This window comes from Mus musculus, chromosome X (assembly GCF_000001635.26).
Source record: "Mus musculus strain C57BL/6J chromosome X, GRCm38.p6 C57BL/6J".
In the NCBI taxonomy this organism is placed as follows: domain Eukaryota; kingdom Metazoa; phylum Chordata; class Mammalia; order Rodentia; family Muridae; genus Mus; species Mus musculus.
In genome coordinates, this window is record NC_000086.7 from 97,333,167 (window position 1) to 97,348,662 (window position 15,496).

The 15,496-nt window shown below is 37.1% G+C and overlaps 1 protein-coding gene across 5 annotated transcripts in view; it reads right to left on the minus strand.

Annotated features, from left to right (window-relative positions):
* Positions 1-670: 670 nt before the first annotated feature.
* Eda2r (ectodysplasin A2 receptor) overlaps positions 671-15,496 on the minus strand; it is a 43,398-nt gene continuing 28,572 nt past the window's right edge. For 2 of the 5 annotated variants that reach the window (NM_175540.5, NM_001161432.1), the window contains exons 4-8: positions 10,730-10,908; positions 10,126-10,211; positions 8,462-8,626; positions 5,637-6,036; positions 675-4,284 (exon numbers count right to left, since the gene is read on the minus strand). In NM_175540.5, the coding sequence (NP_780749.3) occupies positions 5,660-6,036; positions 8,462-8,626; positions 10,126-10,211; positions 10,730-10,908 (807 nt within the window). In that variant the 3' untranslated portion in view covers positions 675-4,284; positions 5,637-5,659. Of the gene's footprint in view, positions 6,037-8,461; positions 8,627-10,125; positions 10,212-10,729; positions 10,909-15,496 lie in introns of all 5 variants that reach the window. The other 3 variants (XM_006528025.3, XM_006528026.2, NM_001161433.1) reach the window with 2 other exon arrangements.

The following is a 15,496-nucleotide window of genomic DNA, read 5'->3' on the forward strand; positions in this document are numbered from 1 at the left end:
TGAATGTGAAGGTATGCATACATATGTGTGTATATGTTTTCTTTTTTAAAAATAGTAAGATCAAATGGAAATGTGCACATATAAACACAAGAGATTGGTTTATAGGTCTAAATATATGCACACAGTATGAAGACTATACAACATTCCCTAAGAATTATAAATTTAGAGCTGGGTGTGGTGGCACACACTTTTAATCCCAGCACTTGGGAGTCAGAGTCAAGCAGATCTCTGTGAGCTTGAGGGCAGCATGGTCTACAAAAGTAAGTCCAGGACACTTAGGGCTATTACACAGAGAAACCCTGTCTCAAAACAACCACCACCACCACCACCACCACCACCACCACCACCACCACCACCACAACAACAACAACAACAAACAAATAACGACAACAGAAAAAATCAACAAAATAAGAAAAGAATTCTAAATTTAGAATACAAACATATCTGGTAGATCTGTAGACAGACAAGATTCTAAATGTCATAAACAATTTGTAAGCAGGAGAACACAGTCTACAACTCAGATCTCCTGGGTTACGAGTCAGAATTGCCTTAGCTCTGGTGCTAAACCCAATGATTAAAAACACATTTCTTTCTGTACTGACTAAGCAGACACACAAAACAATTGAATGAGTCACACAAGTTCACTGAAAGCCGAGGAATAAACAAGGCATTTGTACGTACTTCTGTTTATTGATTAATATGAATTGTTTGCAGATTATCATAAATCAGACACAACTTGTCAGTATCCACTCATGCATATGGCTCAAAATTTAACAAAATCTCTATAAATAGTTCATTTAAAGGAAAACAATAATTAAAACCTGCCTACATTAAATACAAAACATCAAAGACGTCGGTAATAAATTGAATGAGGGGTATGAGGCTGTGCCAGGTCTATTGGGAAGAGAGGTGTAGTGTTGACATTTTTACTTACTCTAATATTAACGACCTTAGGGAAGAAAGTTGATCTCCCATACTACATACAACCTTTCAATATTCCAGTGATATAAGTGGGGGAAATAAAGTGAACCCTGAGGCCTGACTCACCTCCACTAAACGCCTACCTCTATCCCCTGTACACAAATATTTTCTGTTGCTAGCTCAAATATGTAAAACACAATTGCTGTCCAGGCCCAGAGTTATGTTATATACATGTCTCATGAATTCTTCAAAGAGAAGACACATAAAAGCATAGTGCTCAAAGTGGTCCCACTTTATAAGGACACTACTTGATCAAATATGCAAATATGAAGTAAGCCAAGGTCAAATATCAATTATAAAGAAAAAACAAAACATCATCCTTTTCTTTGATTCTACCCAAGAAACCAAAGAAAGCAAAGCAAAATAAAACTTCACCTTATTTTAGTTATTAACTCCAACTGTTCAAGAAAACTGGAACCAAGGCGATTCTTGGCATGGATGTATAACGACCTTGTTATGTATAGGCACAGTGAAGCAGGGTGCCTGGGTCATTTAATCACATTGTTTTTGCTGTTTTATCATCATAGTCCTTTTCACTAAGAAGCAGTAATGGACTTGAGATTGAAGCATTGCCAAGCACATAGTGACCTTTCTACAGCTGGAACCTACTCAAGCTGAATCCACCTCAGATTTAGTGCTAGTTCTTCTTCACCAGAAGTATAGATATGGCTAATTAAAGTTGGTGAGATAAGCATAAGCTGTCCCAGAAAAAAAGTACCAAAGACCAAGGTCTAAACCTTGGCTCAGACACATTTGATAATGCTTACAGGAGACCAGGTTGTCTGGTACAGTGTTGTGATTCAATTGCTTCTAATCCCCTGCCAAGTACAATGGGACCTTTTAGTATTTTTTCTCTTGTTGTTTTAACACTCTTATCAGCAGTTTGACCTTAAGGCCCTTAATCAGTGTTTGTGGATGAGCTGTAATTAAAGACACATTTAACAGAATCTTGTAGCGAGCACTCTCTCTTAAGGATAAGTCCTGGTGAGGAAGTCTACATTTTACCTAACCTACCAATTGCTAGTAGGATAGAAACTAGCTGCATAAGCTTCATAAAGATTCAGAGATAAAAAGGAATAATAGAGTCTCCAAGGAGATTCTTGTTTGTCTCTGCTCTTGAGATGTACAGGTAAAAGCTAAAGGCAAAATGAATTTTCAAAAAGAACCAAACGGACAGTAAAGTAGGCATCTAACTGACATGTCAAAAGAAATACTCATACCTTGAGGGACCCTTCACAGCCTCACTTAGCTAACTTGAAAAATGCTGTGGGTATCTTTGGAGGTCTGGTGGGTGATTGCTTGGGGAGCCCAGACATAGGAAAGGGAAAATTGACTCAGAAACGTACTGTACTGTAGGGTCCTGAAAGATCAAACTGTAGCCTGGCTTTTTGCTTGGGGTAGAGGAATACAGAACCTCAAAGATTAGATAAGGCCCAGGAGACCCATATCAAAATTCCTTTATGTGTTATGCTAAAACTCAGAAACACAGCTCTATGAACATCCATCAAACCTTCCAGCAGACTCACAGAGTGCTATGAGTCTAGGGAACCAAGAAATAAGAAGAAAAAATATTGTAAACAGTGTTTAAGAGCTAAAGGCAAGAAAACCTAATATAAGATGAACACATGTGATATTTTCCAATGGAAAACTCCACTACAGCCTCAGCAGCACTTAGCCTACTATGGGGTCTGGTGTATTTCTTGGTGTTGGAAATGTTTTATTTCCTTCTTTACTTCCCTCCTTTCCCCCTTTCTCCACCTTTCTTCCTTTTGCTAGGATCAAAAATAAGACCTTGTTCATGCCAAATGCAAGTATTCCAACACTATCTAAATTCCTGTACCTTGTGTTTTTGAGAAAGAGTCTTACAATGTAAGGTAAGCTTGCTTCCAAATTTCATTACTCCTGCTTCTGCCACCTTGATATTGGAGGAATACTTGTATGCAGCCATGTCCTTAGTTAAGTGTCAAATGAAGGGAAATGACTGAAGAAAGCATTCTAACTTTTGTATGCCCCCCTATTTCACTGAGCAACCCCTGCACTGCCTATATCAAAGTTTATATAGTGAGTCACAGAGAGAACAACTATAATGTGAATAATATAAAGTACAGCACCCACAGCTTTAGTCCATCTTTACCTCTTTGACCCAGAATAATTGTGTGCATCTTGAATTTGTTTTTAATAACCTAAGTCACACTAGCCTCCAGGATATTATATATTACACCTAAGCAAAAAAGGTTCAGTTGCTTTACTCAGTTGACCACTTCGCCCTGTCAAAACTTGAACCACTATAACGAAATGGGCATCAATCCTAGTGGCTCATTTTGAACATACCAGGATACTTAAAGCCAACACATGATAGCCACATCTAAGTCCTGAGGGTCATGTCTGACATATTCTGGAAAAAAAAAAAGAAGAAGAAAAATGTTTCAATTCATGCTTAGACGCATGTAAAACTGAAGATTCAGGCTTAAGAGAAATAGACTGACTATTCTCTAAGCCAAGAAAGCACCAAATGGTCCCTGTAGCTCCACAGGGTACTACTTCTGCACCTCAGAAACATCACAGTCAGGACTTGACTGGAAGGGGGAAAAGGTAAGAATATTGGAGTAAGAAAAATGCAAAGACATTCAAGAAACAACAATTTAGAAAAATCTAGAAGACACTGATTTGAATCCCCACCAGAGAGTACTGATAGCCTGTCTCTAAGAATGAAGAGTCTAAGAAATATACTGGCTTGACAACTATCATTTTTACAGAAGTCTAGGATATGAGTTATAAAATCCAGGCTTCAGGCCTCCCCATGATACCTTCCTCAATATCCCTTCACTCCATGTACATGTTTATGTGTGTGTAGACGTAGGGGGGGGTCAAAGAAAATAGCTAAAAGGGAAAGTATTTCATTCTCTTCAATATGGTAGGCAGATGCCAATATTTATACTGTATACTCCATTTTTTAGGTCTACTTCTCAAAAATATAGGCATGAAACATATACAGGCAGGCAAACTCCACCTCATTCATTGTTACTCCCCCCACTTCTATAATTAATTAAAGAGAAAGAACAGGCCCAGCAGTCCCATGGCTATGGAATCTGGATCCCCAGACTAGAATAATAAAACAAAAAGTGTTCAAGGTCAGTCACTGGAGACTTAGTTCTCTCTTAGAATGGGGCTCTGAAGACCCCATTTTTGAACGCTGGTTATTGTGGGACCCACATCCCAGGCTCTTGCTACTTTTGTTGAGTAAAAGAAGAGCAGGAAAGTCCAGCAACAAGCAATGGCAAGGTTGCTAAGAGTGAAAGAGACCTAGAAAAAGAGCAGAACAATTAGAATCCAGGGATGCAAGCTCATCACCACCCTCCTTTTCCTTTTCTCTAAAGGTTAATGATTAGACCAGCAAAGATTTAGGACACAATAGCAGAAATATATCACCTGGCTATAGAAATGACAAATCTCTCCTATTTCAAACTAGTAAGATATTGTTTTTCAAATAGTGAGTTGTTATAAGCACCATGTACCAAAAAAAAAAGTAGTGTTTTCCAGACAAATGTTATCTTCAGTTCTCGCGCAAGGCAGAGGAGTCAGAACAGAACCAGAACCCATAAGTAAGAATGAGATACAATTATGCTTTTTACACTTGTGAACTCAAGAACTACATAATTTTTAATGAAGAAATAGATTGGGCATCCTTTATCCAAAATTAAAAGTTTCAAAATCCAAAAATGCTAAAAAACATTTTAACTATTTGGCATAAAATCATAAGTGAAAATTTTTTACACTTGATCACACATGACAGTTTATATTAAGAATATAACATGAAAAACTTTCAGGTTTTATGTGTGTTTTTTTTTCCTCAAAACTATTCCATTATATATGTGTATGTATATATACACACATACATATACCACATATGTGTATGACACATATATTGAGATACATACATATATATTTCAAATTCAGTGATGGAGTTGAATGAGTTCTATAATGGGACTGCTAATCCTGGGTTCTAGTCTAATTCTGAGATTGGGTTGTTCTGTGATTTTAAGCAAATCACTTTTCATCTCTGTTGCTCAATTGCTGCTTGTTTAAAAATATATTTCTTATTTGCCTACCACAGAGGGGTGAAGTTACAAAATTCAGAATGATATGTAGATGATATAAAAGGAATTTCTAATTTGTGACTGAGTGAGCACAGGAAAAGGAAAAAAAAAAGGCCTACCATGTAGGCACTATAAAGGACATGTGTATATGCTTTCATTCATTCCTCAAGAAAACTTATGAGCTGAAGACTATGTCTCTGAAAGAATAAAATGATTTGCACAAGTGTATAAAGCTAATCATGAACTGGTATTTCTCTGAATATGGAGCCACATATCTCTACAGTGTTGTGCTGCTTATACACTTGAAAGGAGAAAATTGAATATGACTAGTTGCTAGTAGAGTCAAGATAAATATATTAGCCTCATGTCAACCTGCCTGATCTCTAGACAATTCTTGTCCTAGAAGTTCAGTGTAAACTTAGCTCAAAATTTAGTGCTTCTCCAACCTCTATCGGACCTAGTTTCCTGCTATTCTTTAGTCCAAACCCTATGGAACAACAGAACCCAGGTTGGAAATTTTGTGAGGCTAGTCCATGCCTTCCAGTCCTTTAGTCCTACCTTTCTAGTTCACCTTGGTAGAATTAAAGGCTGGGAACTTCAAAAGGTACATAGAGCTCCAGCCTGTCTCCTGAGTGTTCAGCTGTGTTCTCTCTCAAGGTTTCAGGTCCAGTAGAGGGGATAGAGCTGGAAAACTTTTGCAGGTCCAGCTCTGTACATTCAATTGGGGTATGGACCCATTGAGAATGGCTCTCTGAGGCACAGGAGGCCATGGTAAAGGACTCCTGGGTGGGGAAGCCGCGAGTGGAGCTGCAGTCATCATCCAGGATGGAGTTAAGTGGTTTGATCTCCAAGATGCCCTCATTAGCTGGAAATTCAGGACTGGTCTCCTGGCCAGGTGGTACGGGGAAAAGAGAATCCTCCTCCACTGTCTTTTCAGCCTCATATTGCAACGAATCTCCTGCAACATGAAGCAGAAAGCCACTGAGTCAGGGTCTCTTTTCAACAGTTTACCTCTTTTTTTTTGTTGTTGTTTTGTTTTGTTTTGTTTTTAATTTTTTATTAGGTATTTAGCTCATTTACATTTCCAATGCTATACCAAAAGTCCCCCATACCCACCCACCCCCACTCCCCTACCCACCCACTCCCCCTTTTTGGCCCTGGCGTTCCCCTGTACTGGGGCATATAAATTTTGCGTGTCCAATGGGCCTCTCTTTCCAGTGATGGCCGACTAGGCCATCTTTTGATACATATGCAGCTAGAGTCAAGAGCTCCGGGGTACTGGTTAGTTCATAATGTTGTTCCACCTATAGGGTTGCAGATCCCTTTAGCTCCTTGGCTACTTTCTCTAGCTCCTCCATTGGGAGCCCTGTGATCCATCCATTAGGTGACTGTGAGCATCTACTTCTGTGTTTGCTAGGCCCCGGCATAGTCTCATAAGAGACAGCTACATCTGGGTCCTTTCGATAAAATCTTGCTAGTATATGCAATGGTGTCAGCGTTTGGATGCTGATTATGGGGTGGATCCCTGGATATGGCAGTCTCTACATGGTCCATCCTTTCATCTCAGCTCCAAACTTTGTCTCTGTAACTCCTTCCAAGGGTGTTTTGTTCCCACTTCTAAGGAGGGGCATAGTGTCCACACTTCAGTCTTCATTTTTCTTGAGTTTCATGTGTTTAGGAAATTGTATCTTATATCTTGGATATCCTAGGTTTTGGGCTAATATCCACTTATCAGTGAGTACATATTGTGTGAGTTCCTTTGTGAATGTGTTACCTCACTCAGGATGATGCCCTCCAGGTCCATCCATTTGGCTAGGAATTTCATAAATTCATTCTTTTTAATAGCTGAGTAGTACTCCATTGTGTAGATGTACCACATTTTGTGTATCCATTCCTCTGTTGAGGGGCATCTGGGTTCTTTTCAGCTTCTGGCTATTATAAATAAGGCTGCTATGAACATAGTGGAGCATGTGTCCTTCTTACCAGTTGGGGCATCTTCTGGATATATGCCCAGGAGAGGTATTGCTGGATCCTCCGGTAGTACTATGTCCAATTTTCTGAGGAACCGCCAGACTGATTTCCAGAGTGGTTGTACAAGCCTGCAGTCCCACCAACAATGAAGGAGTGTTCCTCTTTCTCCACATCCACGCCAGCATCTGCTGTCACCTGAATTTTTGATCTTAGCCATTCTGACTGGTGTGAGGTGGAATCTCAGGGTTGTTTTGATTTGCATTTCCCTGATGATTAAGGATGTTGAACATTTTTTCAGGTGCTTCTCTGCCATTCGGTATTCCTCAGGTGAGAATTCTTTGTTCAGTTCTGAGCCCCATTTTTTAATGGGGTTATTTGATTTTCTGAAGTCCACCTTCTTGAGTTCTTTATATATGTTGGATATTAGTCCCCTATCTGATTTAGGATAGGTAAAGATCCTTTCCCAATCTGTTGGTGGTCTTTTTGTCTTATTGACGGTGTCTTTTGCCTTGCAGAAACTTTGGAGTTTCATTAGGTCCCATTTGTCAATTCTCGATCTTACAGCACAAGCCATTGCTGTTCTGTTCAGGAATTTTTCCCCTATCTTCCCCATATCTTCAAGGCTTTTCCCCACTTTCTCCTCTATAAGTTTCACCTCTTATTGCGCACAAAATAGGGAGTGAGTGAGAGGAACTTGGGGCCAGAGCTCCTCTTCCCCTCCTAGAGAACCAGAGCACCTATAAGTGAGCTAAAATTACACATTTCAAGAATGTGTATAAGAATTTTGATTAAACACTATGCTTTCAGTTATCCAGATTTGGGAGGTTACTATGTTGACAACATTTACTGAAAACCTCATCAACTTCTATTATTCATGTTTTAGGTATAGCTAAATCTTCTTCACCTCGTATGTTTCAGAATCTATTTGTATATATGTACATACTAATGCTATATTAATGTATAAGTAATATATGTAAATATATATAAAAGAAACAACATATTCAATCCCATATTTCATTTTGAAGATTAAAAATAAGTAAACTGAAATTTGAGTTAGGCTATGATTTAATAATAGACTTGAGTGCTCGGTCTTGAGTTTCCTTTACCAAGTGATTTCCCATAAAGAAAAGTGTTCCATGAACCCTTAAAACCTAATAAACATGTCCATTGAATTTCTAGGTAGACTCCAGCCCCTTTGACTTTCTATATTTTTTATAGCATGCTAAATAGTTCCCATAGAACAACAGAGCATCATTGCTGGGATTTTCCAATGTGGCAAGGAAGGCCCATTATCATGCAGTCTCAGAAAAATTCCTTTTTTTTTTTTTTTAGAAAAATTCCTCTTTTAACAATAAAATAAAAAGCCCCGTCTTACTCCTGATTCATGTGAAATATTAAATAGATATACTTACTGCATTGACAATGTCTGTTGAAGATCTGCTTGCAATAAAGGAAGAAGAGTCCAAGGAAGGCCAGAGCAAATACCACTAGCAGACTTCCCACCAGTGCAACAAGTGTGGCTTCCCTAGGGGGAACAGTGTGTGCATCTACCTTCACTAAGCTCAACTGGAAGGTACCTGTAGAACAACAACAACAAAGCAATGGGTAAGGTTGGTCAAAGTGGACAGTTAACTGTCATTATGACAAGGGCCCTAATGTTCTGTAGGCCAAATCTTCTCCTTTAGGCCATCTGCATCAGGTTTCCTATCTTTGTATTTAAAAATAGGTAAAATTATAATAAAATGAAGCAGAGATCATATGTTACATGCATGGTATAAATTAGCATCACTAACCAAAAGATGCCATATTGTGCTTCACTCATGCTATGTTTAGTAATATAGCCTAAAAACAAATATTATAAAATTAAAATGCTCATCAGTGAACACTGGATCAGTAAATCGTGATTTTCTAAGACGTCATAAAAGACCTTTCATTGATTAATATAAATAACCCAGTAGAGAAAAACAAAGTGAAGAAAGGATAGCTTATGACCTTTATAGAAAATGATGTAAACCACAAAGCAATAGCAAATATTGTCTAAGAATATGAGTACATATGAAGTAATACAAGCATTTAAATAGCAGTGGAGAATAAGGCAGAGAAATATGCCAATGAATTCACTGCATTCTGTATACACCCTTACAGTAAAACCATCAATGTACACAAAATACCAATGTACTTTTAATAGAAACAATGTTTGTTACTTTCAGACTGAGTCAGTTAAGAGCTGATACATCTTAACCACTTCTTTCTGTGATAAGGAACAAGACACTACCTGGCCTAGCAATCATAGTCCTGCGATAGAAAAAGCCCTTTATCTTATGAAAAGAAGCATGGGATTGTAGAAAGCTTCTTAAAATTTAAGAAAAGTGTTTATTTCTGTGAAGGATAGTACAGGAAATTCAGAAAGAATCTACAGGGAAGTTTATTATGCCTGTTGTTTAAAAAAAACCTGAAGGATATATACAAAATTTTGAGATTAATTATCCAAGAATCTCAGATAATATAGGATTTTATCTTTTATATTTATATTTATTTTCAATGTCTATTTTGTATGTCATATTTTTTAAGGAAAACACCTGTAATTTCAAGAGTATGTGAGAAGATAGACAAAAATTTAGAACACTAGAAACTAAGTAAATGTCTAGTGACACAGGTAGAAATTAATTCTAGCTGTTTTTTCAGCTTCTATAGTAGTCCAAGAGTTAAGGATTTCCATATGCTATGTATGTTGACTCTAATAGCAATATTGACTCTAATAGCAATTAAGTGTAGAAATGTTATTTTTAAAATACATTGTATCATTCATTAATCCATCAAACCTAGTCAGGCAGCTCACAAAGTATGAATACAAATGTTTTCTCATTAGAAACATTTTTTTTTAAGAAAAGGGAAACAGGTCCAATGAATCTGAATGCTGAAAAGTTGGCATTTAATCATACGTGGCTGCCTCTGTTTAATATGCCAAAGGAATGAGTGCCAAGGAATGTTTTCCTCCTACAAGGATAAAGAAGTTTACTGATTTTGTTGACTAATACAGGTTTGGGGAAGAAGGGAGAGAAAAAAAGATACACACACTGAACCTCGGAAGAAGGAGTCTGCTTTGTACATGGGATGCATTCTTGGTCCTGCAGGCCCCCAATGCGTGTCTTTCGGTAGAACCTGTGATCAGAGCAGAAAGGAATGGCAGAGTGATGAACAAGCAGTTGACTTGTAACAGCCCTTCCTGAGATGATAAGGAGTGTCTATGAGTCCTTTCTTAGCAGGAGTGCCAACCCTCATGAGATCTCTGCCAAGTGTGATTCAGTCCATCTTTTCTCTTAATTATCCATATCCTATGGCCCAAAGAGGAGCTAAGGTCATGAGACAGGCAAACAGTTATATGATGCCAACTTCTTCATGATTCCTGTGTAATATAACATGACATTTATTTTAAATTTTAGGCAGAATATCAGTGTGATTAAAAAGCTTCTAGGTGCTCATAGGTGTTCGAAAATTCCTGGATTCTTTGTATAGATAGATCCAGTTAGAAAGATACAGATTCTCCATTCATGGAGCTTAACTAGAGCATGAAACTGATCCTTAGAATACTTTTACTAGGGTTTAAGAGGTAGGATAATAAAGGGCATCTAAGAATGTTAAAAATTCCCAGAACGACTTATGCAGTTTAGTAGGCTTACCTGGGCAGACAGTCTCCACAGATAGCATTAGAGGTATTTGTGCAGTTGGCCTTCTGGACCCGATTGATGACAGCACAAGTGATGCATGTCTGACATCTGTGATGTCCCCAAGTGCTTTTATACTTTCGGGGAGGGCAGACTATGCAGTGTGCATCTCCACCTTCTCCATAACCACAATCCTGAAATATAGAAGGGGTTCATAAGAGCTTGGGGAGACGATCTGTTATGACTTAAGTGAATATACTGTAAGATACTATTTTTCTCTTTCTTTCTTTCTTTCTTTCTTTTTTTTTCTTTTCTTTTTTTTTTTTTTTTTTTTTTTTTTTTTTTTTTTTTTTTTTTTTTGAGACAGGGTTCTCTGTGTAGTCCTGGCTGTCCTGTAACTCACTCTGTAGACCAGGCTGGCCTCGAACTCAGAAATTTGCCTGCCTCTGCCTCCCAAGTGCTGGGATTAAAGGCGTGTTCCACCACGCCCAGCAAGACACTATTTTTCAAACTACAGGTTTCATTAAACTTGTCATTACATAAATTTATCAGCTGTAACCAGCACTGAAAACTGAAATGTAACTAAATAGAATAGTGGTATAAAATGATGTAAAGCTAAGTGCATCAATCAAAATAAACAAGATTACACTATGGAAAAAAAAACACCAAATTTTAGTTTATTTCTTACTCACACTCTGCCTATTAGAGACTTAATGAGGATTGGGGCCTACATTATTACCCACAATGGGGCATCTCATTCAAGAAAGGCTTCATACTGTGCTTACATGATAGGAAAATCATGTAAAAGAGAACATTTCTCCCCAAGAAATAATACACTTCGGTTTCATCATATGGCACAAGTCATACATGATAACTGATCATTATTAGGCATAAAGCATATAAGAAAGCCCAAGTTTACAGTATATCAAATAGTATATGCTAGCAAGTATCTGGTATTAAAGAATAGTTAGGACCTACTGTTCTAACTAAAACTTTCCCAGGTAACACACATGTTAGTATACGTTAGGTATTGATGAAAATTGACTTTTTAGTCTAGGTCATGATAAAAATGTTTTAATATCCACTGGAAAATAGATCTATCTGACTTTTGCTTCAGATCTTGTATCAGTGCAATAATACTACAGCTATTACCTCCAACCCATTCTTTCTGTACACAAGAGAACGGAACATCTGAAGAGATTGGAGTAAATGTTCTGTGAAGATAATTTTAGCTCTCTTACTATAGAAATCAATGTGGTGCTTCCTTTGAAAGATGGGAATCAATATACATCAAGATCCTGCTATACCACTCTTGGACATATACCCAAAAGATGATTTATCCTAACAGATTCAAAAATGTTCATTGATGCTCTGTTAGTAATAACTAGAGATTGGAAACAACTAAGATGTCCTTCAACAGATGAATGGAAAGAAAATGTGGAACATTTTCACAATGAAATATTACTCACCTGTTAAAAATGTATGGGTAGATAAGCAGATGGAACCAGAAAAAAAACAAAAAACAAAAAACATCCTGAGTAAGGTAACCTAAACCCAGAAGGACCAATATGGTATACATTTGCTAATATGTGGATATTGGCTGCTAAGCCAATTATAATTGAGCTATAATCCAAAAAGGAGATGGATAGAAAGGAACATTAGAATATATAGTTATGAATGGACCGATGGGGTATTGGAGAAGTTCAAGCAGGGTAGGGAAGAAGAGAAAAAGCTGAGGGAAAGGTTGGGAGAAACAACTAAAATTAAGGGTTATTTGAGTCTAGTTTGGAAACTTGATACAGTAGAGGTTTATATCCATACATGAAAGAGGAAATCTAAATAAATTAGCCAAATAATGGGGGAGATAGATCCCCCAACTGAACATATCTTGTTGCCAAATTAAGTCTGCAGTAGCAAAACTGGGTTATATTTAATTGAGTTAAAATGGGTCACATGGGAACCCTCAAACAACCCAGGCTGTGGCAAAGACTATAAGTTTTATCCACAAACTGATGACAAGGCCTAATTCCTGAAGACAATATCTACACAAATCACTAAACATGGAGAACTCTACCATTTGCCTATGGAAAGCCTTTACCCATAAGGACTAGTGTTCTTGGTATCAGAATGTGCTCTGTATACTACCAAAGGAGAAATAAGAACAGCAACCCAGGTACAAACTTTTTAATCTAAAATGGTATCCTACCTGTGAGATATGCTAAGGCAATGGTGGCCCAAAGCTTGTAGGAGTAACCAACAAATATCTGGTTTGATTTCAGATCCACTCCAGGGAATGGAAACCATACCCAGTACTGCTTGGAGCACCAAGAGAGTAAGACTAGATATCCAAGGATGTTAGGTAAAACCAAGTGCTGTTGTTATCATCATGCCTAGTACATAGTAATTCAAACAAGTAACACTACATATTGTTATGTATTCTGAAATAATAAGTAGACCACTGGTATCAGAAGAACATGACATGATTCCCTATTAACTCACTCACTAGAAAGACAATGATGGAAGTTAGCCAATATTCACTGATAATTAAATAACAATTTTACTGGTTGTTCAGAATTTTCCTTGATTTTACTGATTAATTTATATAATATTTATTGAGCAACTAATATATAATTATGATTCTGCCATGGATATTATGACTGAATGATTAAAAGTATCAGAGTAAAAAACGTCCCTGCATTCAGGAACTTTTATACATGTTTATTCACCATAAAACTTCTAAGATTGCATTATCATCCCTATCTTAAAAGTGAGAAATGTTTGTGTCAAAAGAGTATGCTAGCTCATAAGACTTCAATATGCACAGAGATACTATGTTTTAGGAGACATGAGCAACAGAGATATTGATACATTTACCCAGGCTTAGTCTCTTAATCTTGTGGAACTAAGAATACTACTACTTAAGGCTGTATAGTTGAGTGTATACAAGCAGGCAGCATCCTACAATGACTATAGTTGTAGAAATTTTCTTAATCTCTAAAACTGAGAGACTTCTTTAATTCACATGAGATAAATAGAAAAATATCTCAGGAAACATCTTTCCAAATATCAAATAGTACTAAAAAGCAATATTGACCAAATAATGCCCCAGGGATACAGAAAATTAGTCTTTCAAAATGATATGCACAAAGAAGGCTAGAATCTGTATGTTAACACAGCTTTCTAAATGGAAGGTTGTAGTGGGACTCTGAGTCTCCTGAAAAAAATGTCAGACATAATGAAACACAACATCAGACATAATAAAACACCCATGATAACAAGAAAATCAGATTAACGAAAAAAAGACTGTCTTAGTCAGGGTTTCTATTCCTGCACAAATTATCATGACCAAGAAACAAGTTGTGGAGGAAAGGGTTTATTCAGCTTATACTTCCATACTGCTGTTCATCATCAAAGAAAGTCAGAACTGGAACCCAAGCAGGTCAGGAAGCAGGAGCTGATGTAGAAGCCATGGAGGAATGTTCTTTACTGGCTTGCTTCCCCTGGCTTGCTCAGCCTGCTCTCTTATAGAACCCAAGACTACCAGCTCAGAGATGGTCCCACCCATAAGGGGCCTTTCCCCCTTGATCACTAATTGAGAAAATGCCTTACAGTTGGATCTCATGGAGGCATTTCCTCAACTGAAGCTCTTGCTCTATGATAAATCCAGCTGTTTTAAGTTGACACAAAACTAGCCAGTACAAAGACAATCAGCAGATACCACAAGCTAGATGAATCAATTATTGGGATTATTTAACAAGGATTTTAAAGCACTCCAAAAATTCATTGACAAACAATTATAAAATACATTTAAATATGAGGTAAATTAAAATATCACAGAACATGAATGGAATTTTTTGGGGGCAAATTTGGATTTTTAAGACAGCATCTCTATAGTATTATTTGACCTGGAGCTCATCATGTAGCCCCAATCTGGCTTCAAGGTTGAAGTCATTTTGCTTCTGCCTTCAGAATGCTGGCATTAGAGCTGAAAGTAACTAAATTCAGCTCAAAGAAATTGTTTTTAAGAGCCAAACAGAAGTTATAAAAATAACTAAATAAATGAACAAAATTCACTGGCTGTGCTGATTACTAGAAAATTAGGAAAATCACTGAACCTGAAGATAAAACAATAGAAGGAATACAGTTCAAATAACAGGACAATTAGACTAAAATAGACAAAAACAAGAAAATGACTGGAGAATTTTGGGGATAATTAAGCAGACAAAGAAATAAAACTACCAAAACCACATGAAATCAAAACAAATAAAATGTGTGTCAGAAAATAGTCAAAGAAACAAAAGCTAAATTTTCATAGATTTGGAAAAATAATCACCAAATATCATCAAATACACACATGTGTATAGAAAGAATCTCTTATGTACTGTATAGATGCAGGAGTTATCAATAAAATGGTGATTTGTCTATAAGCTTAGACAGGAAATAGAAAGTAGAACATCCAGTAGACTTATTGAATTCTGGGCTAGAGAAAGAGAAGAATGCACCCTGTAATATGAAAGAGGAGACTCATGGAACCGGACAGAAGAAACAAGCCAAGTGGCAGAACTTAAATTTGAATAAATAAGATATTAACTCAGGAGCTAGGGAACATGCATAGCTATATAGTCTAGAAATTTGTAAATATATTTGAGTCTCAGAGTTGTTATTTTTACCAACAGGGGCATGGGTTGAAAAACACCCCCACAACAGACATGTATTTATATACCCCACACATGGAATCCCGATATACTCAGACACACACACACACACACACACACATCTATC